General features: G+C 49.4%; 1 protein-coding gene across 3 annotated transcripts in view; it reads left to right on the top strand.

Annotated features, from left to right (window-relative positions):
• RASGEF1B (RasGEF domain family member 1B) overlaps positions 1 to 20,584 on the top strand; it is a 37,325-nt gene extending 16,741 nt beyond the window's left edge. For all 3 annotated transcript variants that reach the window (XM_045074846.1, XM_045074726.1, XM_004777369.3), the window contains 10 exons: positions 3,561 to 3,773; positions 4,410 to 4,484; positions 5,814 to 5,909; positions 6,027 to 6,129; positions 7,754 to 7,833; positions 9,041 to 9,136; positions 14,008 to 14,103; positions 14,463 to 14,586; positions 15,986 to 16,058; positions 19,251 to 20,584. In XM_045074846.1, the coding sequence (XP_044930781.1) occupies positions 3,561 to 3,773; positions 4,410 to 4,484; positions 5,814 to 5,909; positions 6,027 to 6,129; positions 7,754 to 7,833; positions 9,041 to 9,136; positions 14,008 to 14,103; positions 14,463 to 14,586; positions 15,986 to 16,058; positions 19,251 to 19,275 (981 nt within the window). In that variant the 3' untranslated portion in view covers positions 19,276 to 20,584. The remainder of the gene's footprint in view (positions 1 to 3,560; positions 3,774 to 4,409; positions 4,485 to 5,813; positions 5,910 to 6,026; positions 6,130 to 7,753; positions 7,834 to 9,040; positions 9,137 to 14,007; positions 14,104 to 14,462; positions 14,587 to 15,985; positions 16,059 to 19,250) is intronic.
• Positions 20,585 to 23,205: the final 2,621 nt, after the last annotated feature.

Raw genomic sequence — 23,205 nt, 5'->3', positions numbered from 1 at the left:
TGTCAGATGGTTTTGAGTGAAAAGAGGAAACGAGAAGGTAAGCCAGGTCGAACCCAGGGCTTGAGCAGCCACGTGTCCCCTGCCTTGATCCGGTTGGGTTTTACAGGGAGAGGCCGTTCCTTTGGCCCCTTTAGTCCTGTTTTCGGAATTGGCCTCTGTTGGCATCTGGTCGATCTGTGCGGGCTCCGGCAGGTTCCCCAGATTCCTTGACTTCTCTATCCCTGCAAATCGAAGAGGCAACTGTGCTGCGTTGACACCCGGGTCGGCTCTAAGATCGTGTGATGCGTGCTGTCCTCAGAGAGACACCTTCCCTCACCACCCAACCACAGTCCCTGCAACACCCTCATTGTGGGCTTTCACCCCCGCTTTCTTCAGAGCACCCTGTTGCTGGGAATTACTTGCTTTTTAATTTACTATTTGTTCTCCCCCCGCTGACTCGTGGTGCCCGCTCTGTTCATCGTAGCGTCCCTAACTCTGAGCTCAGTGCCCGGCATTGCGTCGGGACTCAGTAGCCTGCGCGTGAATGAAGGAGCGAACTATGCAGTTGCTGGAAGAGAAAAACACCTACTTCCCTCCGCAGGAAGGAGCGTGGGCTTGGCTGGAGACTTGTTGCTTCTCGCCTGAGACTTTAGGGGTTTTTTTTGGCAGTCAGTGAGTCCAGGTGCGCCCTGTGTATGATTTTGTCGGGTTCTGCTGAATCTGCTGGGACAGTTCTGCATAATTTGGCTTAATATGTTTCCCCCTGGGGATTTGCCCCAAATGAAGTGGTTTATTAGGACTTGCCCACAAGAAACATGAAATGGAGCTAATGACTGAATTCCGTGACAAGGGACTGTAGTGGGGAGAAGGCAGTTTTCTCTTCCTTAAGGGGCTGGTCTTTCTTCTATCTTTATTTGCCAGGTAATTACTGTCACTGGCATTGGAAGTTATAAAAAAGAGTAAGTGCATATTTAGCAATTCATGACTCAGTAAGGAAGCACGCCCAACAACACAAAGCTTGGAATGGACTCAAATGGCAGCAGGAAACTTAAAAGAGGTCATACATGCATACGCTCTTTCTCTGTGTGTCTCTTTGTCTGTCTCACACACACACACACACACACACACACACACACGTTCTTCATTATTCGAATAGCTTTACCCTACACCCTCTTGTATACATTTTCCCCTTATAGCTTATTGCTTTTCGCTCACTAGCTGAATCCCTGACTGTACATCCCTCAACCGCTTCCCTTAAAAAAGTATACTTTAAAGTGTAGACTAAGAGACTGTGGACTCTGAGAAACAAACTGAGGGTTTTGGAGGGGAGGGGGGTGGGGGGTTGGGTGAGCCTGGTGGTGGGTATTACGGAGGGCTCGTATTGCCTGGAGCACTGGGTGTGGTGCTAAACAAAGAATTTTGGAACACTGAAAAGAAATTAAGTTAAATAAATAAATAAAAATAAAGCTAGTTAATATTCCCCCCCCCCAAAAAAAAACAATCTTTCACCAGTTATGCCAGTAGAGCATAGATCCTGATGCTTTGCTACATACCAGCATCCCCCGGGAATGTTGGGTATGACATTAGGGACAGGGTGAAGAGACCATTTTAAGTTCACAGATTTTTAATGTAACTGAAAATAATGAAAGCAGAAGAGCGAGGGAGATGGGGACAAGGGATTTATTTTATTTTTATTTATTGTTGTCACTGAGGTCTAATTAGCATCTAACAGTGTATTAGTTTCAGGTGTACAACTTAATGACTTGATATTTGCATAGATTGTGAAGTAATCGCAGTAAGTCTTACTAACATCCATCACTACACAGTTACAGAATTTTTTTCCCTTGTGATGAGAACTTTAAGACCCATTCTCTTAGCAAGTGTCAAAGATGCAATACAGTATTATTAACTATAGTCCCTGTAATCACATGCCCAGGACTTATTTATTTTGTAATTAGAAGTTTGTACCTTTTGACCAGCTTCACCCGTTTTGCCCCTCCCCTGTCCCCAGCTTCCCCCCACCATGAGGAATTTAATTAGCCCTTAATTCAGTCTCGAGCTCCTTCAAATTCCAAAGAAAAAGACATTTTTCTTTGGGGGACAAGCATATTACCAAATAGATCACATCTTCTAAATTGGTAACGTTCATGCTGGGTGGAAGATAGATTTTTTGAAGGTTCAACTTATTAAACACTGAGGTATTTCATTAATGATTTAGGGTGGTCTGTGAATAACAGAAGGAAAAAAAGAGGTGATCTAGCGGGCCAGTTTAAAGAACTAAGTAGAATATGCTCCAGACAAGTGGAAACAAAGAAAAGAAAAAGAAGGCTGGGTAAGCTGCTTTTGCCTTGACTAAGTAAGAATCGGTCATTTCCAGATGCATTTGGGATTTTCCTTAAGTATGCAGGGATCTGTCCGTCTGAGTTTCTGTAATTTGCTCCAGTACACTGGGTTGCCTCTGTGACATGATAAGGCTCTTGTACTTGTAGGTAAGATGCCATTCAGTTTTCAAACAATTAATCTCAGAAAGTAATAGTGGGTAACACCTTGTAAAAGGGTCTAAGTAGATGCACATATCCATAGGCCTTTCTCAGTTCAGTGGGGCGGCCCTCCTCGGAGGCGCTGACCTAAGGACCGGGTTAGCGTGGGGGCCTTTCTCAGGTCACTTACCTACAGGGGTGGTCGTTTGCGTGGCAGTCTTGGGGCGAGACGAGGCAGAAGAAGAGAAGCCGTAGCTTCTGTCTTGATGACAGGCCCCTGGGGATGGATTGATTGTGAAGTTATTTCTTTGACTTCATGAGTGCTCTAAAAAATCAAGAGACTGACACTGTCTCGAATACGTGAGTTGCTTTGGAAACCGATTGGTCTTAAGGGCTGTGGCTGTCGTGCAGCGTGGCCGCGGATAGTGCGGCCGCCGTGAGAGCATCACGGGGAGGACCGCCACGTGGGGGAGCCCGGCTGGTCGCGAACCTTCGCACTGACTCAGGAGTGCAGAGGAATGGATGTGAGTCACGTGCAGGTCAGGTGCCAGCAATGAACATCCTCTGCCTCCTGGCGCCAGCCGCGTCCTCTGTGCAAGGCCAGAGTGAGGTGCGGGCCGGGGCGGGGGGAAGGGGTGATCGTGGTCTTTTCTGTCCGGCTGGCATCGCTTATAGATGACCAAGACCGGGCGCGAGAGGCACATGGAGATCAAGAATGTGACCCGGCGGAGAAGCCTTAGGACGAGGCTGCTCTGAGCGGAGACCAGGGTGCTTTAGCCTGCGCGGGGTGAAGCGGGGCGGGGCGTTCCTGTGCCGGCCCAGGGCGCACTTAGTTCCGTGCAGCAGCTCATCAAAGTGTCGCTGTGGGGCTTTCCTGGCTCAGCCTGAATCGTCCTCTCAGAGCAGCCTGAGCAAAGAGCTCACTTTCCAGGTCTGAAAAGGCCCCTATGGGCGATGTGTCCTTCTCGGACTCTAGGAGCTGGGCTCGGTTGTCCCGTAGCTGCCCGCGGCTTCTCCAGCGCCCGGGAGCACAGGCCCGAGTTTGCCTCGGGCGGACGGTCCACATGCAGAGTGAGCGTAATCCTGCGCTTCTGCCCGCAGACGTACCGGAAGAACGTCCATCAGATGATTCAGGGTCTGGTCCGCAAACTGGCCACGCTCAGCCAGTACGAGGAAGTCCTGGCCAAAATCAGCTCCACGTCCACGGATCGGCTCACGGTTCTCAAGACCAAGCCCCAGTCCATTCAGAGGGACATCATTACCGTCTGCAGTGACCCTTACACTCTGGCTCAGCAGCTGACTCACATCGAGCTGGTAAGGTCCTTGTCACCGTTTGCTGTGGCAACGCACACGTTGTCGGCAGTCACGTCCCGGGAGACTCTGTTAGCGTGACCCAATGGGAAGTGCTATGGGCGGTAGCTATGTTTTGCTTAGACCTTGAACATGAATGTTTTTGACATTCAGGGGATTCACTTCTTTTTTTTTTTTTTTTTTTAAAGATACATTTATTATTTGAGAGTGAGAGCACAGGGGGAGAGGGAGAAGTAGTTTCCCCGCCGAGCAGGGAGCCTGACGTGGGGCTCCATCCCAGCACACTGGGATCACGCCCCGAGCTGAAGGCAGATGATTAACCGACTGAGCCACCCAGACGCCCTGGGAAATTCGCTTAAGCACTAGCAAGCAAGACGGAAGGGCAGATTGACCGACCTCCCCATCTGCGCTCTCCGTTTCCATGGCTTGCCCAGCCTTTCACTATGCCGTGTGGCACTGACGTTGGCAGAAGGTTGCCTCTGCTCAGATCGCGAAGGGGATGACAGTACTTAGGGTTAAAGGCTCATTTTAGAAGCTGCATAAAAAGTGGAGGCCGTGCCAGAAGTCAACAGAAGGAGTTAACAGTTTATTTCTTTTCATTTTCTTTACTAACATTGATCTGCTGGTTTGGTGTTTCAGGAAAGGCTCAATTATATTGGGCCAGAAGAATTTGTTCAGGCGTTTGTGCAGAAGGACCCTTTGGACAATGACAAGGTAATCGGACTACCTAGAGGTCAGCTCTGCAACTGGAAATGGGACTTCTTAGTCTGTGATAGTGGATGCAAGAGACAGAGCCTGGAATTATTTTGTCTTAGGCTTTACAGTCAGAAGGTGTTTTTTTCATTAGCCACGTCTGATTCATCGCGTGTTTCTGAAGCCTGGTCTCCAAGCACCGGCACCGTATTCTTACCCTGTCACAAACCCTAGCCTCTTCTTCCTCCTTATTGGGAAATTTAATAAGCAAGTAGACACAGGATTTGCGGTGATGAAGGTCGGAGATAAAGGCGTAATGGTTTTAGCAGATTAAGTCAGAAAAAAGTACCAGAGAATGCTCCGCTGGTGACTCAGCAATCACAGGGGCGGGAAGACAGGACCCACATGCAGTGAGCCGAGTAAGGGTCGCTTTGCTGCTGGCTTCAAGGTCAATCCCTCATGACAGGCTCTTGCCCGAATGAGTCACGTGTGAACACGCACGGATGTAAGATCGGTGAACACACATGGCCAGTGGTTCCCCAGTGGCCCAGAAGCATCTCGAGTTGTTAGACAAAGACTGGATCATCCACTAGTGAAAACCCCCTTTGGAACTTAGGGGTAACAGCTGTTTTCCGGCCTTAGACTAGCTTCCCTCAGTACAGGAAGCAAGGATTAGGCTTTGCAGTAGGAGGCTAGTGGACTTTTTTTGTTTGTTGGATTTTTTTGGAAGGAAGGAAAGAGGAGTGCAGTCACCCTGTTCAGGCTTGGCCCTGAGCGCCAAGATGAGCTGAACTCCTTTCGCTTTTGAGTAATGAGCCGTTCGCCCTGCTAAGGACCGGGACGGCCCAGACTCTCATTCACCTCGCTTGGAAGATGTTTCGCTTCTTGCTACATGATGCTCCGAAATTTTGTCCTAGACTGCATTTTAAGAGAAACTATCCCAGCCCCGGCTCTCAGCCTCTCCTCGCCATGTCGCTAGCAGCATTCCCAGGGCACCCGTCAGTCCAGGTTGCTCTGGAGCGCAGCCAAAACCCCTTAGGATTGTGCTTCGGAAGACAGTTGCCACCGAGAGGGACTTGGTTTCTTGGGGGGAAGGGCCCCATTTTGAACACTTCAGAGTATGTCTCTGACTAGATCTTATGGGTTTCACTGGACCGTAGGAAGAGGCTGGTATTTCTGTGAAGGGAGTCCAGAATGTTAGTGATTTTCTCTCCCTCCTCCCCATCCCCTTGTCTTGGAAGGCTGCCTCACTCCATAACTGGACTAAAGGCCCATGCCTGACAGAAACGAGAGCCCAGTCCGCTCTTTTCTCTTGGTCTCCAACTCATCTGCTCGCTTTGCTCTCCCCAGAGCTGCTACAGTGAACGGAAGAAAACCCGAAACCTGGAGGCGTATGTGGAATGGTTCAACCGGCTCAGCTACCTGGTTGCCACCGAGATCTGCATGGTGAGAAACGGGTTCTCCCTTTCTCCGCGCGCTCCCTATTATTCTTCTCGTATTTATTTTACACCCGCTGGGTCCGCGTGTTGGATCAGTGCCCTCTTTCTCCCCGTCTCTGTACAGCCCGTGAAGAAGAAGCATCGGGCAAGGATGATCGAGTATTTCATCGACGTAGCTCGGGAGTGTTTCAACATCGGCAACTTCAATTCCCTGATGGCCATAATCTGTGAGTGTTTTCTGGAAGGCACGGGTCCTTCACTTGTGAGGTCCTGGGAAGTGTGTCCACTAAAAATGCACACGTAGTACAGTTTCATTAATCAAAACTCTACTTTTGAATCCTGAGTTGTTCTAGAATGTTCTGAACGCTTTAAATATCAGCACCGTACAAGAGCGCACATTCTGTTTGACGTGTGTGCCTTCACGGAGTACGGCCAGGCAGCTTGTCCTCTTCTGAATATTTACCGATAGAAACTCATGAGGGAGAGATTCGTCTAAAAGGAGGATTTAGAAAGTGTTCGGGCAGCTTGTGGTCAAGCATGATAAAAATGTATGATCTGAGACTGCGCGGTATGATGTTAGCAGCATGCACCGGAGGGTGGCCTGAGAAACGGGATCTTGTGACTGTCCATGCTCCTAGGACTCACACCTGCAACCCCATATTACCCTGGTGGACGAACTTTGCGCCTTCTTTGTAACATGGGGATCTTAACACCAGTGATCATTCGTTTATAGTCATTCATCCTATAAACATAGTGCCCGAGTCATGCTACGATTACTGATAGTGACTCTTTCATTTGAAAATACTCTATTTATAGGATAAATCATATGTTTATCCTATACATTTTAGGTAGTCAATAAATAGTTGAGTATTTACTGGACCCTCTAGAGTCAGAGTCAGTTTGAAGTTGGAGAATCTACCAGATGTGATTCAGTGCTTTTGATGCCGATAACTTCCCCCTCACCAGTTCTGAATTCCGTTTTCTTTTCAACATGATTTTCCTTGTTTTCTCACTAAAAAATACCACATTTTGGCTTTTTATCTGGCTTACTTCTTGAAAATAGTGAGCAGAAAGACCATGAAATCAGGGACCCGAAAGTCCACAGTCATAGGCGGTAGAAGTTCACTTAATTTTTTCCCTCATACCACTAAGAAAATGTCAAGACACACCATGTCCTGGGAGAAAGTATCTGTCATATATGACAGCTGAAAAAGAACTTGCATCCAGCCTCTATAAAGGACCCTGTGAATCAATAGGGACACAGAAAACCCAGTGAAAAACAGGGCAGATACTTAGATATGTCACAAAAGTTTGCTTTTGTATACTTATTGTTATATTATAGATAATAGTACATAAAAATGTGCTCCGTATCATTAGTCATCAGAGAAATACAAATTAAAATCAGAGTGTAAAACCATTTTATACATTGAAATGACTGAAATTAAAAGGACTGGGTGAGGGGCGCCTGGGCGGCTCAGTGGGTTAAGCCTCTGCCTTCAGCTCAGGTCATGATCTCAGGGTCCTGGGATCGAGCCCCCCTCTCTCTCTGCCTGCCTCTCTGCCTACTTGTGATCTCTCTCTCTGTGTCAAATAAATAAATAAAATCTTTAAGAAACAAAAAAAGGACTGTGTGACCCAGATATTGGTGAAGATGAGGAGAAGGAGGAAGTCGTGTTACTGGTGGGGTATGAGACGGTATTTCTACTGCGGAAAACTGGCGGGTGTTTTTTTTTTTATCAAGTTAACTTGCACTTAGTGATGAACACTTTTGTGGAGCATGATTTCGAATGACTTCTCTTACTTGTCTGTTTCAACCTTTTCTCCCGTCTCCACTCCGTTCCGAACGGGAAGCCGGCATGAACATGAGCCCCGTGTCTCGACTGAAAAAAACATGGGCTAAAGTGAAGACTGCAAAGTTTGATGTCCTTGAGGTACGTGGAGTTGGGGCCTTGAAAGTGAGATTCTTCTGTGTGAGCTTTGCCCTTGATCAGGGCGTCCCTCTAGGGAAGAAAGCCCGTCTCTCCGTACAGACGCAGGGAAGGGAGGGGTCAGGACTGGCAGAGGGGAGGAGAGACGGGGTTGTAGCCCGGCCCTTTCGTAGACAGAGGGTCCACCTTGGGGCGAACCGGCTGAAGAAATAGCGGCCTGTGAGCTACACCCTATTGTTTGCCAGGATGGAGTCTGGGTCCTGAGCCACTGGGCGTTCTGCCTCGGGCCGGCTGTCGTCCTGCATTTGCAGTGTCCCGGGGGAGAGTTCCCATCTCTATAGAAATACTCCCGCGCCATCTTTCAGCAGATTTAGCTAACCTGCGCAAAGGCTCTGCAGGGTGATTCGGAGAATAGTACGAGCTGTCCAGAAAGGCATTTGTGTTTGGATCATACTAATGTCGTTATCACCTTGGCATGTTGGTCCTTTGAATCAGTGGTCTTGGGAGATAATTAAAAAATGCACTTTCCTAAGTTTTCTCCAAATCGGGAAGCAGCACTGATGTATTGCATTATTATGCCTTTATTCTTATTGTCTAATGTCTTCTCCTTCTGGTAAGACAGTACGCTATGCACGGCCAACCGGCAACTGGTTCGTTAACATTTGAGTAAAACCTGGAAGTGGTTTCCTAGGCTAGTTTCTGATTCTCTGTTATCAGTTTTAAGTCGAATCTCCAAGGTGAACCTGGAAAGAATTTGGTCTAGGTTTGACCTTGTTGATTTGAAGCCAACTTCAGCTTACGTGAATGAATCAAACCTCAGCAAAGAAAAAATGTGTGTTCTGATGGGTTTTATGCCTGCGTGTGTAGGAGGGGGTCATTCCTATCCTTAATGAGTTGTCTCAACTATTGCAATTTTTAAAAAAGATCTATTACTTATTTTAGAGAGAAAGAGACGGCGGGGTAGGGAGGAGGGAAAGGGAGAGAGAAATGCAAGCAGATCCCACGCGGAGCTTGGAGCCCTGAGCAGGCTCGATCTGGTGACTCTGAGGTCAGGGCCTGAGCTGGAACCAAGAGTGGGCACTTAACCCACGACGCGCCCTGGGCCCCCCTCACGTATCACAGTGTGTTATGTAGGGTTCAAAGTATGGTCTTGCCGACTTTGTGCTGGTGGGAAGTAAGAGATTAATACTCTTCTCTCTTTTGTGGGCAGCATCAGATGGACCCTTCCAGTAATTTCTACAACTACCGAACAGCTCTTCGTGGGGCAGCGCAAAGGTCTTTAACGGCTCACAGCAGCCGAGAGAAGGTACGTGCCTACAGGAGTTGTATTCATGTTAGTTACCACGTGTGGCATTAAAATGCACCGTGAACTCCTGCTCCGAGCTTCAGATCCAGGAGAGAAGTCGAGACTGCGGGAGGGTTTGTGCCTTGCCCCGTGGAGAAGGGCAATGCTAGAGGAAGGCACCGTGTTAGTGTCCGTTACAAACGGACAGTACTGCGTTGCTACTGCATTATTTAAATGATCATTTTGTTCTATGTTTGAGTTGTTTTTCAAGCAATAAATGAGGTCATGTGTTAAGATGACGGCTAGCATTAGAGTAATTTGATTTAATGGAAAACAGACATTTCAGCTCGGCCCAAGGTAGCTGACGGAGTATAACCGTTCTTCTTACACGAATTAACTTCCCTCCCGTGGCTACGTCATCTGTCTGCGGGAAGGAGGTTGGCCGCTGTAGCGTGAGGCTGGTTCTAGGGGGGTGTGTGGGCGGCAGGGGTGGCGGGAAGTGCAGGGGTGATGTCTGAGAGACGAGTGGTGCGTGCTCTGTCTGCTCGCCCCTTGAACAGTTCCTCACAGTCCTGGCTCTGTCATACGCTCGACTCTGCGGGTCCTTTCTCGGCCCATGTTAGTGTCCTATCTCTTAGGTGAAAAGGAACAGTCCTTCTGACGTTTGGAGATCGTGTCATCTGTGACGTCAGTACCTGCTTACGGTAAACGGGCTGACGAGGTTGTTTGAGGAAAATCTATTTCGCGTAGATTCTGTCCATCTTTTAAGTCAAGCAAATTTTAGGAATGAGGGTGAAAAACACTGCAGGACACCTCAGTCCCTTCTGCAAGAAAGCTCCGGCCTCGGTGATCCGGAACAAAAACAAATCACAAGAGGAAGCGCCTTTTGGAAAGGTTGACCTGCTTCTCCACAAAGTCCAGAGTGTCCGTCCTGGTAACATTGGACAGATGCTGGGAACCCAATAGTTAAAGCTTTTGAAGAGACAAGGTCAGAGAGGAGATGAAGCAGGGGAAACGGTCTCAGCTGAGCCGGACGGAGGGACCAGCTCTTAGGTTTTACTTGCTCAAGTCTCAGCAGTCCTGTGGCAAGACTGAGGAAAAGTCTAACCAGAAGTTGCTTCGGCTTCAGGAAATCAGCACCGGGGGGGGGGCCGCATCCTCTCATCGCAGTCCCCAGCGGGGTGCGAGGCCGCCTCTGCGGGACCCTCCAGGAGAGCCAGGAGGCTAACGACCCCAACCTCCAGCAGGGCGCCCCGGCCAGAGTCACTCTGAAGTCCCGCCCCCCAGAAAGACTAGACTTCTGGGACTCCCCAACAGCTTTTTCCAGAGAACAGTCCAAAGTACTTACCCTTTAATCATTTCATAAACTCTGCCTGCTGTAGTTTTGCTGTCCTTACAAACCCATTCTGTGTGGGAGTCTGAATTGCACTCTCTCGTTCGTAAAACAAACGAAATCACCACCGTAAAAAAAAATGCCATTTTTCACAATTGGTCTCAAAGGCTGTGAATGAGAACATTTCTGGGCAAAACACATCTTTTATTCAGGAGGGTTGGGGTTTATTTTTCCTCTTTTGAAGTGAGGAGAAACTCTCTTTATTCCCAAGTAATTTATAAATCTTCCTAGCAACACGGTTCGGGTAATAGCATCTTTAATATTCTTTCAGATGGTAAGTTTATGTGACCAAGGTGGCACATCTCTAGGGATCATATCCTAGAACACATCAATTCTGTCTTCTGCACGGAGGCCCTTAAATGATCTTTAAACAGCTACTTTTCCTATGGGTACTCCTGCCTCCAGGTTTTTCGCCATTTCCTATATGATTATATGGTTTTAAATCCTTTTACCATTCCATCCATGTTTGTGGGAACTGGTTCCCACTCAACAGCATGCATTTCTAAGGCATGAAACTGACTGTGTCTATAAAGCATATTTGCTAAGTTTCTGAATTAAGAATATTTTGATAGAGGGTGCCTGGCTGGTTCAGTTGCTGAAGTGTCCATAGGGCTCTTGATCTCTGGGTTATGGGTTTGCGCCCCACATTGCGGGTAGAGAGTACTTAAACAAATAAAATTTTTAAAAAAAGAATATTTTGAAAGTGAATTAGAAAACATTATCACTTGAGAAGTTCTCCCACTAAAGGCACCATTGGCAGGATCTCCAAAAACCTCCCAGAAACCGGAGCTTTTGTTCCCTCCTATTGGCAACCCGTATGTCTACCTTAGTGCCTGGGAAGCCGAAGCCCTTATAATCTCCTGATTTTTATTGTGTTAGGTGTGTTGTAGGGGCTGCAGATACGAAGAGAACTGTCTGTGAGTAATGTAGAAGCTGAAGGCGTATGGGTGTAAGGAACAGAGCCGTGAAGGGAGATCACTTACATTTCTGTGTTCTTGGTAGAGTGATGCAAGCCGTTGGTTAGGGCTCAACCCAGCAGTCCCACTTTTGACTTTTATCCAAAGAAAACAAGAAGATCTCTGTACCCGTGTGTCTATTGCAGCAGGATTTACAATAGCCAAGACAGGAAAACAACCTGAGGATCCATCGGTGGGTGAATGCGTAAAGAGGTTGGGATCGCTACACACGATGGAGTAGTACTCAGCCATGAAAAAGAATGAAATCTTGCCATTTCTGACAACATAGATGAGCCTCAAGGACATTATGCTGAGTTAAATAAGTCAGACAGATACCAGATGCTCTCTCTTCTACGTGAAGTCTGTCTCTCTCTGTATATATAGGATCATCTTGGGGGCACCATGAGTGTGAATATTCCGTAAGGTGTAGCCCTGAGCCTCCGCTGGAGGCACATGACATGGGGTCATGAGACGTTTACGATATCCGTGTGAGACAGAACGCTCAACACCACGTGACTTTCACAGCCCAGCGCTGAGAATAAAGAAAATTCTTGCTTCAAACTCTTACACTGTGCAAGGGCCACATCTTGATTATGACTGAGTCTCCATTTCCCTGTGTTGATACGTCCTTGTTAACGTAAAGGTGCATCAGTCGTGGTTTCCCCTTTCTCCCCACTGGCTTTTGGGGAGAGCTTACCTGAGGTCAGACCTGTGTTATTTAATCCTCACCACAAGTCAGTGTGGTGGTTACTGTTGTTCCCATGTTAAGGTGAGGAAACTATGTTTCTTAGTATGTTAAGCTTGCATCAGGGGTCAGCAGAGTTTTCGCGTCCAGGGCCAGGTCACAAGTATTTTGGGCTCTGGGGGCCACGCGGCTACTCCGCTGTGACGCACAGACGTAGAAACGGACACAGACGACACGTAGGTGCGTGAGCAAGTGTGGCTCTTTTCCAATGAGGCTGTCGGGCCACTGCAAGTTGAATTTCCTGTCATTTTCATGCTCTTGAAATATTGTTTTGATATTTTTCCAGCCATTTGAAAATGTTAAATGCGTGGCCCCTGGCAACATGTGGAGGGCCTGGGCCGGACTGCAGGCCGCCGTGTGTAGACTCCCGGCTTGCACTGCTGGTAAACCGTGGGGCTGCGGGAAGCCGAGGCCCGGCGGGGTCCGAAACCTTTCAATGAAGTGCGGTCCTGGGCGTGCCTTTCCGTTGTTATGACGGCCGTTTAGCCCTCAAATAATAGAGGATTAACCGGTGATCTTGGAAGGGGAAGGGGTGAGGGCATCTTGACCGAGAGGCTTCTACAGACCATCGCAATGACTGCAAGTGACTCAAAGACACTCAAAGCCACGGATTCACTTGGGCTATTCCAGCGACCAATGCAATAAAGAAATAACCCAGGCTTATTTTTTTTTAAATGACTTTGGGGGACATCTGAATTTACCTCTAGAAGTGAAAAGTGATACCTCATATTTTTGTGTGTGAGCCCAAATGCCTGTTTTCCAGGGATCCCAATCCTCTGGGGTGGATGTGCCCCGTGAGTCACAGGCTTAGGGAAACTTCAAATACGTGCTCTTCGGTGAACAGCAGGGCCCACGGCTCGTGTGGGGAGCGTTGCGCGCTGCAGCACACTTAGAATCTGTAAAAACTTGTTGGCACTTGAGAAGAGGTGGAAGTTATAGTATCTGAGCTTTGTTCTTTGTTCATTATGGACTTCACAGGATTTAAGATAGTTTCTTAGAGATGATTATTTTAGGTTAATTAAATACCGCCTCATCAAATCAAAGACCCGAGGCAGGAACGTCTTACTGGAGGTTTACTGCTTTTCAAACAGCCATTAATTCTAACAGACACATTTATATTCCTCCGCGCTTGGACACATCTCACAACATGTTGTGCAAGGTTCTGCCCAGGTGATTTCCCACGAGAACAGGTGCCTGCTTGTTCTCTGCCAAAGGCCAGGTTTACCCAATAGCAAGTTTGCAGCAACCATGACCTCCAACCCTGAGCTCTCATGTTATCTTGAGCGATATCTTCAAGAGTAAAATGTTCATCTCAAAAGAGATTGGTCTAAGACATGTAAGTCTAAAGGATACAGCAGGACAGATTTCTAGTGGGGCAGTGGGTCCCACGTCGTAAAATCTGAAGATACCTGCAGTGACAGGTTCTTTTCGTGTTTTGCTCGACCTCAGGGATTGCTAACTGAAAAGCCAGAGTTCTTATAGCTCTTCCCTTGATGCTAACGAGGATTCTTACACTTATGACACGGCAGTGGGGAAGACTGCAAAAGCTCCACAGCCTCCACCTCCTAATGCCTATTGTCTCTGTTGGGGTTTGGTTATTACTAGCATTTGCAGCTTCAGCAGAATTATGCAAGGGAGGAAAGTGCTGTCACGGGCGGCGAGTGAAACACTGTGTCTTCCTTCACTGTTGCCTGTTAGTGAGTTGCTGATGGCCGCCAGGAACCCTTGTACTGTTCCATGAGAGACTGAATACCTATTTGCCCGAGCAAACCTAAATCTTTTCTTTTCTTTTCTCTAGATCGTGATACCATTCTTCAGTCTTTTAATCAAAGATATTTACTTCCTCAACGAGGGCTGTGCCAACCGCCTTCCGAACGGCCACGTCAACTTCGAGGTAAGGGGAGGCCGCGGGATCCGAGCGCAGGGAGAAGCCGGCCCGGGGACACTCCCTCCCGGCCAGGCCGCCTGCGTCGCTTCTGAAGTTCTAGAACCAAGTTTTCTCTCTGTCTGTTGTTTTGTAAGGAAATACCGCTCCCGAGGACCGAGTAGAATAAATTAGCTGCAGGGTTGTTATTAATAATTATCTGGAGGGATGTGCGTAGATGTTTACCTGTTCCGCACAGATACCTAGAGCTAGTTTGTATGAGATTAAGAAAGTCACGTAGTTCAGTTGGTTCGAAGCCAGAGGGGGAAGAAACACCCGTGGAATGCCCATGATTTTCGTGACCGCTTTTCAACTCTTCTTTTTCTTAGAAATTTTGGGAACTGGCCAAACAAGTGAGTGAGTTCATGACGTGGAAACAGGTGGAGTGTCCGTTTGAGAGGGACCGGAAGATCCTGCAGTATCTGCTCACGGTGCCGGTCTTCAGTGAGGACGGTGAGTGGTCTCGGGGCCGAGCCGCCCATCCCCACATCCCGCAGCCTGCCGTTGGGGCACGCGCGGGTACAGTGGGCCTTGGTCTGGCCCGTCACCAACATGAGGCCTGTCTTCTGAACTCATCCTCCTGAAGAGTTTTCTGTTGCGCAGGGAACCACGTGGTGTGCCCCTAAAGTACTGGCCAGGCCCTCACTCTTTACCCACAAACAGATTGTTTCTGTGTTTAAACATTCCCTGTAATCCTAGCGCTGCCAAGCTTTGGGGACACATGGGGACAGTCCTTTGAAGGATGTTTTCCCCACCTTGTTTGAAACTTGCTTCACTGGAGGACAAAGGTGTTCTGTTTGTGGCACGTTGGCATTAAAAGTTATTTGAAAAACAAACAAAAATAGTCGCTACCTGCTGCTATTTGGAGAAGTAGTGGGAAATCTTGACCTGTTAAGATGTTAATGAATTTTAGGCAGAAACAGTGATTGTCTATACTGAAAAAAAAATGATGAGAAGAGAGATAAACTTTATAAAAGACTGAGGGACTTATTCTTTCGATCTTTTATATTCTAATATCTTGGGACTCAGTGGTGTTAGTAATTTCTCGTAGCAGATCGGTGCTGTTAGTGACCCTGACCGACGTGTGCTTCACACTTGACATTACCCATCCCAGAGGGGCCTTGAGCGTTCACAATCCCTACACGTGGGGTTAATACCGAGCTTTTACATCTTTGAGTGAGATTGTTTTTGATTTAAAACTAAAGAAAAAAATATTAGAAGAATGAAAAAGTGGACTGGAAAATCTGGCTTTATAGCTAAGAAAGGCTTTTGTAAAAATCAAGGCTAGCAGGAGAGAACCTCCTCCCCCCATAAAGAACGTGGATGTGAGCCTGTGGCAGCATCGTGTGGCTTGCGTTTCAAAGCTGTTAAACTCAGAAACTTCAGTTAATTAAGTACCTTTTTGGCCCAGAGGCCCCTTGAGTTGTTTTTTTGTTTTTTGTTTTTTGGGGGTTTTTCCTTTTTGTTTTTTTTTTTTTTTTAAAGATTTTATTTATTTATTTGAGAGAAAGAGAGAGCCTGAGCCGGGAGAGGTTAGAGGGAGAAGCAGACTCCCCGCTGAGCAGGGATCCCAATGTGGGACTCAGTCCCAGGACTCCAGGATCATGACCCGAGCCGAAGGCAGACGCTTAACCAACTGAGCCACCCAGGTGCCCTGGCCCCTTGGATTTTGTTGAGATGGTCAGTCAGGCCAAGTGATGTTCTGTGTTCTCACAGCAACCGGGGTGCTTCCCAGTGGTAGATGACATGCTAGAGTCTTGCTTCGGGTTCAGCTGATGAACGGGGTGTTGGCGGGGGTGGTGCGCAGGAGAAGGCCTCAGTGTTCACGCGCTCTTACTTTGGTTGATTGCAGCGCTCTACCTGGCTTCCTACGAGAGTGAAGGACCTGAAAATCACATAGAGAAGGACCGATGGAAGTCCTTACGGTGAGTCTGCGCTTCTCATCGCTGTGCCGCTCGACGGGCTGCGTGGGACTTACTGGAGGAAAGCCACGTGCTTTCTGTGGGACGTCCCTCCTGTGTTCCAGTCCTTTCTGTGGGACGTCCCTCCTGTGTTCCAGTCCTTTCTGTGGGACGTCCCTCCTGTGTTCCAGTCCTTTCTGTGGGACGTCCTTCCTGTGTTCCGGTGCTCTCTGCTTCTTTTCTCTTGTCTCCTGAATCTTCGCGGCTGAAAACCCTCCCTGCCCTCATTCAGTTTTATGGCCTTCCATTTGTTTATGCCGTCGTGTGTGCGGTGACTCTGCCGTCGCGTGTGCGGTGACTCTGCCGTCGCGTGTGCGGTGACTCTGCCGTCACGCGTGCGGTGACTCTGCCGTCACGCGTGCGGTGACTCTGCCGTCGCGCGTGCGGTGACTCTGCCGTCGCGCGTGCGGTGACTCTGCTTTCCTTCTTCCTCGTTGTTTTCCGCGCAGTGTGAACGGTAGAGGGAGCACCGTCTCGTTCCCTTCATCTAAGAGATAACAAGTTCAGACTCGGTTTCTGAAGAGTCCTAACAAACACTAAAATTTTATTTGACTATGATGAGACCCAAGTACCGGTTGGTTCAGTCAGTCTGAGTGTGTCACTCTCTTGGCGACTGCATTTTGGTCCCCATTTTGGTTTGAGAGAAGGAGGAAGTTAGGACTTTGTCTTTTGAAGATGTGCTTGTTGGAGCAGGTGGAGAGGGGTAGAGGGAGAAGGAGAGAGAGAGAAGCCCGAGCAGAGCACGGAGCCTGATGCAGGGCTTGGCCTCAGGACGCTGACATTGTGACCTGATCAGAAACCCAGTGGACGCTCAACGGACTGAGCCTGCCAGGCAGGCACCCCAGAAACTGGGACTTTAAACATGATCCAGTATCTATTCAAATTAAAGAATTGTGTTAATCTACTGGCATTTTCAAGTCGATGCATTTTCCAAAAAACCAGGATAGGTAATAGGTCAATGTATATTTTAACCATTTGAGATATTTAATAAGTAAAGTAGCCCAGGATACATTAATCCCATAGTCAGAAGTGCTCTATTTGTATTTCTGCTGAGAGACGCTGGGACATGTGCCCTGTGGTACCAGGCCGACGAGCACGTTTCTCCTCTTCCCAGAGTCCTTGGGAATCTTCATCTCACTTGACACTGGGCCACATTTCATGAAGCAGCGTGTCTCAGTTAGATCTGGTTTTGTGTGATTTATTTGGACGCACATGAGGACGGATGCGGTCCGGAGACAGTGGAATCGCTATGCTTAGAGCTCGTCACGGGGATGGGTGAGCGATTGGTTTCTTTTTTTTTTTTTTTAAATAAAGATTTTATTTATTTATTTGACACAGAGAGATCACAAGTAGGCAGAGGCAGGCAGAGAGAGAGGAGGAAGCAGGCTTCCCGCTGAGCAGAGAGCCCGATGCGGGACTCGATCCCAGGACCCTGAGATCATGACCTGAGCCGAAGGCAGAGGCTTTAACCACTGAGCCACCCAGGCGCTGGCGATTGGTTTCTTTTATTCCAGACACAAACTAGAAGAAGGTGCGCCGACACCCGGCGTCAGGGGAACGTTAGCAGGCTTGCGGGCCGGCGCGCAGGTGGACGGTCATAAACTGTGGGCCTGCCAGTGACATATTTATATTAAAATTTCATATACTCTGTTGGGTTCACGGATATTTGGGGCACTCCTCAGTGCTGGGTGAGAGCTTTAGGAAGGACTGACTCCTTGTTCCCTGCTTTCCGTGTTTCTTCTTCTTTTTACTTCCCTTTCCAATTGTTTTTAAGAGCTTGGAGTTGATACGGGCCCCGAGTAGAGCTTAGCTCTCGTGACTTGTATCGATCTGTAGGCACTGGTAAGCCGGGAAAGCGGCCGCACTTACAGGATACCTGGCGTCAGCCTTCCCTGTGGGATCCAGACACGTTAATGGTCCGAGCCTCCCACATGCGTCTTGTCCAGGCTTTTCTGGTTGTGATTCTTTACGCCGCGTTCCTCGTGGCCAGAGCTTAGTCGGAAGGGCTCATAAAGTCAGAGCGCTGACAGCGAAAACTAAAGACCGAGTTGCACGACCTCTTCCCATATCTACATGTACCGGACACACAATATACAGTAACGGTTAACGTTCGATTGCTTGAAATGTGAACAGAGACGTGAGTGGATAGTTTAGAAATGGGAAGTGAAAAAGAGGGTGCCCTGTACAGGCTTAAACTCCGGGACAAATCCATGCGTCTGCCCGCGGCTGTGCTCCGCTCTAACGTGCTCAGTAGCGACACTTCTGGGAAGTGTTCTCCGAGGGGCCACCTCAGCCCAAAGAGAGAGAACGGTGTTTGGGGAGATCTGCAGAGAGACACAGGGAAGATGCTCTTCTACAACACACTAGTTTCTCCATGGGAGTGGTTTTTACGGAGCCTCGAAGAACAGACTTTCACTGCGCCCTTTCCACATCCTGGGTTGTCTCCAGCCCCTCCGCACTGCCTCCCGTCTCTGATCCGTATCTCCTCCGACGGAGAACAAGGCAGACGCCTTCCCCCCTTCCAAGCCAACGGGCGATTTTTAGTGCCCTGCTTCTTACCCCGATGACAACGTAAGCCCCTCGAGGGCAAGCACGGGGTCTTCCATGCCCGCTGCGGCGCTGGGCCCGTGCTCCTGCCTCGCTGGGGAAGGATGTCGGGTTGCGGCAGGTGTTGGCCAAATCGGAGCAGCCACCAAGAGGACAAGGAAAATAGGCCATGATCGTTTGCAAAGCTGCGTGTTAAGTGGACACAAAGGCTAATTGTTCTAGGCTGATAGTACCTACCTGAAACTTGTATCACTCTAACGTAGAAGGCAGTCAGGTGACTCCCCATAGACGCTTTTCCTGCTGGCGCTGGCGCCAGTCACCTGGGCTCAGCAGTGACAATGACAAACATCCACCTGGGGGTGGACACCGGTCTTGTCCCTGGCTGTTTAAATGCCTTCCGTGGGCACTGGAATGGGCAGATGCTTCTCTACTGAGTAAGCCCACCTGTGACCAGACCAGTGCAGACGTGAACGTTTCTTCCTCTCTCTAACTCTGCGTAATCGAACTCGGGGCCTAGGAGAGGTGGAACCGGTACCGGGCGGGACACTGTAACCCAGACCCGAGTCCGCCGTCGCATCCCGTGTCTCACTGTCGTCTGTTGTTCTTCAGGTCCAGCCTCTTAGGCAGAGTTTGAGGAGCGGGCGCTGACCGTGGCTGCCGCTGAGCCGCATGGACCTCCGAGGGCTGCGTCTCCCGCACCCAGTTCTGCAGAGTGTCCCGTAGTCCCCGCAAGCAGGCCGGCTCCGGGCAGACGGGGACGCGCGTCCCATGGCCGGCGGATGACTGGGACTCTGGGAGACGGAGATGTTCACGGAAGACGCCTGAGAAAGAATTCTCTGCCGGCGCGGCCCGTGATTCATCTTCTGGAATTTCCATGTGAATCACAGCTCTGCACCTGGATGGAGCTTTCTTCTGTGTGTGTTTGTGGTTTTTTTTTTTTTTTTTTTTTTTTTTTTATTTGCTTGAACATTTGCTGCTAATGGGACTTGCCCAGCTGAGGGCTGGCTCTTAGGAAGCCCGTGTTTCCTTAACTTAAGTGAAGAAGGGAGAGGAGGGAGGGGAGAAAACCTTCGCTGTGGATCCGGACTTGAGCTCCAGGGCCTTGCCCGGAGCGGGAAGACGGGTTCAGCGCGGACTCAACGTCGGTTCCCCGCAGTGTGTGCTGCGCTTCCTGCGTTTCCGGTTCCTCTGCTCCCTCTTCCCACAAGATTTTGAGTTGGCTGCTGGTTAGCAAACTCCTTTTTACCCATATAAGTTATTTAATATAATGAAGCTCAACACTATGGTTGGAAAATAGCCACTGGGGAAAAAAGCAGCAGACTGTCGTGGGACTGCTTGCGTTCTAGAAGGACTGTTGGTTTTCTCTGCCTTCTGAGCTGTTTACAACTGACCACTGTGTTCTACAGATGTATTTTTCAGTAGCTGTTTTGTTACTTAGTTTTCCATCATGCCTATTTTTTCCCTCTTGTAAATCTAAATTATCTGACTTTAAGAGTCTTGGAAAAAACCCATGGCCTAATTACAACTTAATTTTTTGAGCAGACTGTTCTTTTTCATTATGTTTGGGAGTCTGTTGGTGACTAAACACGTGAACCCGCGCCTCCACTGCGGCCGTGAAGGAAAACAAATGACAAACATCTTGCTGTTAACTCAAAGGTCGATCTAATTGTGAAGTAGTTCACCTTGTTAAACATCTCAATAAGCCTGTCCTTGCTCTGCAAACAGCCATCCTGTGTGTTTACTCTAGGAGAAACTGTAGAGTAGTAAACTGCTAATGAAGAAAACAAAACACCATGTTCAAAACCAGAGACGTATCTGAGAACTTAATGACGCAGTTTCCCAAAACAGAGCATGTGTGTGTGCTGCACGCCTTCCCCGCAGACCGAACGTGTCGCCAAGTTGTCCCTTTACAACCGTCAATATATCTTACACTCCCCGCCGGAGCTGTGGCGTCTCTTTCTTCTTTTATGGATGGGGTCGTGGGGGGCCGGGGGAGGGGCTGTCCGAGCAGTTCAGCTCAGTGACCGGCGTGAGCGTGTCTGTCCTGGAGGAAGAGGCCCGCCGGGGTACGTGTGTAGACATTTATCTTCTAGAAAGGGGTCGGAGCACGCGTTGAATAACAAGCACTGGCCGGGCACCGCACGCGCTTAGTGGATCACCAGCCCCCCTTTAGAGGTGTGGGAACGGGTGCATTAATAATAATAATAATAATAATAACAATCTGTCCAAGGCCACATGGCTATTACTAGGCCCGGAGATTGGAAGGAGGCCTAGGATTCCAGAGGCCAGGCTTTAACCCATGCGGCCGAGCCTTCTTCAGCTTCACTAGGACCTTTCAGACTTGTCAGCCCCGGGATCTCGCTGGGGAGCAGCTTTGGGTTCTGTAGGTCTGGGTAGGGCACAGAGGATGCTAACGCACCGGTGCTGGAACCTGCTGAGAGCAGCGAGGCGCCCGCCATACCGGGCTCTCCCCGGGGAACGCCTCTCCCCGGGCTCTGTGCCCCCTTCCTTGTCCCGGGGCAGCGGCGCGGTTTTCTCGCGAGCGTCCTCACCCAGGGCAGCCCACTGCCGGCTGCTGGCCCGATCTGCCACCAGCTAACCACGGCTGGAAAAAATCAACAGAATAAAATTTTCCAATTTGTGAAAATCCTATGAAATTCACATTTCGGTGTCCTTAACGTCAAACGCAGCCACGCTCCTCCGGTCCGCACCGTCTTGGGGCCGCGTTCTGCCCTGGAGTCCCCCGGCAGCGGCGCGGCCCGCGCAGCCTCCCACGGCCGCCTCCCCCCCCTCCCCCGGCCCTGCCGGAGCGTTTGCCCACCGGGCCCCGGGCCCCCGCGGTCCTCCTGCGCGTCCCATCGTGGGTTTGCAGAGGCGGCGTGAGGTCGTGAGGTCTCTCGTGGGGCATGAGGCGCGCACACGTGGCTGCTGGAAATATTTTACTGAAGGGGAATCGGCTTAAAACACGGGACGCTGAGTCTTCGCGGGAAGTTGCCATCGGCCCACGCAGCCTCTTGTCTTAACATCTGGATAAACCAGGCTCCAAGCGATCACCAGCTCTTCTGTCCGTGCCGTGGCTCAGACCCCCCAGCAGGCTCCAGTCCCACGGGTGCGGCTGCACCGCGGCCCCAGGCCTCTGGAAACTCAGCGTGGGCGGCCCTGGCCCTGTCACTGGTAGGTTCAGACTCGGGAGGTCGCCTGTCTGGACGTGCCACACATTCTGCAACAGACTCTGTCCTGAGGCCTGGGGGCAGTCTGAGGCCTGGGGAAGCCTCCAGAAACCTGGGGTGGGGAAGGAGGGAAGAATGAACCTTTCTCCAAGGACGTGTCCCTGGTGTCTGCCCACGGGCTTGAGCTCCCCAGGAGCAGCCTTTCATCTCACCGACGCCTGTCCTCTTACCCTCACCGTGGGAGGTTTTCGGCTTCACCTGTCCCCCGACTGGCTCCTGGCTCCGACACCCCCGCCCAGTGCCTCTGCTGCCTTGTGCCTTCCTGCTGGCAGCTTCTTTCTGTGCTTGCCTGGCCTCCTGCCCTGAGGATCTCCAGAAACCACAGCCTAAAGAGGGGGCCCTGTAGCTAAACCCTACAGGAATGTTGACTTATGGATTATTAACATCTTCTGCCTGCTGCTGGGGGACATTCTGTTTACCCTGTGACGGGTCTCAACAAAAGACAGTGCCAGCCTCTTCCCCAAAGCTGTCTTACCATCCGCATGGAGGGTGCACAACGGCTGGTAATTTTCCTTTGCAGCTTAGGGTTCAAAGGAATTCCTAGATTCGTTGCCTGGGGGGAAACGTGAGTTACCTGGAAGCTAGTAACTAAACATAGAAAACTCAAAGATATTCTGATAGCAGCTTGGTGAGCTTCTCCCTTGAGACATTTTTTCTTTTAAGATTTTATTTCTAAGTCCTCTCTACACCCGCAGTGCGGCTCAACTTTCAACCCCGAGATCAAGAGCGGCACACTCCACCCTGAAGACATTTGAAAAGGAAAGATGTTTGCCAGATTTGGACTTCGAGTGTTTCGGTGGAAAATTAAAACTTCCTGGAGAAGTCAAGCCGCAGTTTTTTCTGGATTTGAATGATCGAATCTTCCCCTTGTCTCTTTCACGGAATCAAGACCACTGGCTCCCCTTAAAAGCTGACAAAAGACATGTTGGGGTTTGAGGTTTATGCATCCGAACCCAACGGGTCAGGGGCCTAATGTCCAAAACTAACAAATAAGGTTTGCTTCATGCAAAAAAGACCACTGCCCTAATTCTATATGAAAACTCAACTCCTCCTAAAGGATGTGTATATATACTTTTTTTTTTAACTGAATGCATTGGCCAACGTTTTTGGATTTCTAGGCACCGGTTTTGTAGGTCCTAATTTAGGGAATTAAAGAGGGGAAGGGAAATGATATTTCGTAGAATCAAGAAGAAAACGCTGTACTCCTTGAAGGGACCGAACCATGAAACAGTTTGCACTCGTTCCCTCTCTCCGCCTGTGCTGCTTGGAGACCATGAGAGTCCGCGTGAATCATCCTTCTCTAGACGGACCGCTGTGGGCTGAAACACGGAGTT

The sequence above is a fragment of the Mustela putorius genome, unplaced genomic scaffold, assembly GCF_011764305.1.
Source record: "Mustela putorius furo isolate JIRA1106 unplaced genomic scaffold, ASM1176430v1.1 tig00000040_pilon_pilon_pilon, whole genome shotgun sequence".
Taxonomy (NCBI): Eukaryota; Metazoa; Chordata; class Mammalia; order Carnivora; family Mustelidae; genus Mustela; species Mustela putorius.
Note: the sequence above shows the minus strand (reverse complement) of the source record. Positions and strands in the feature narration are given on the sequence as shown.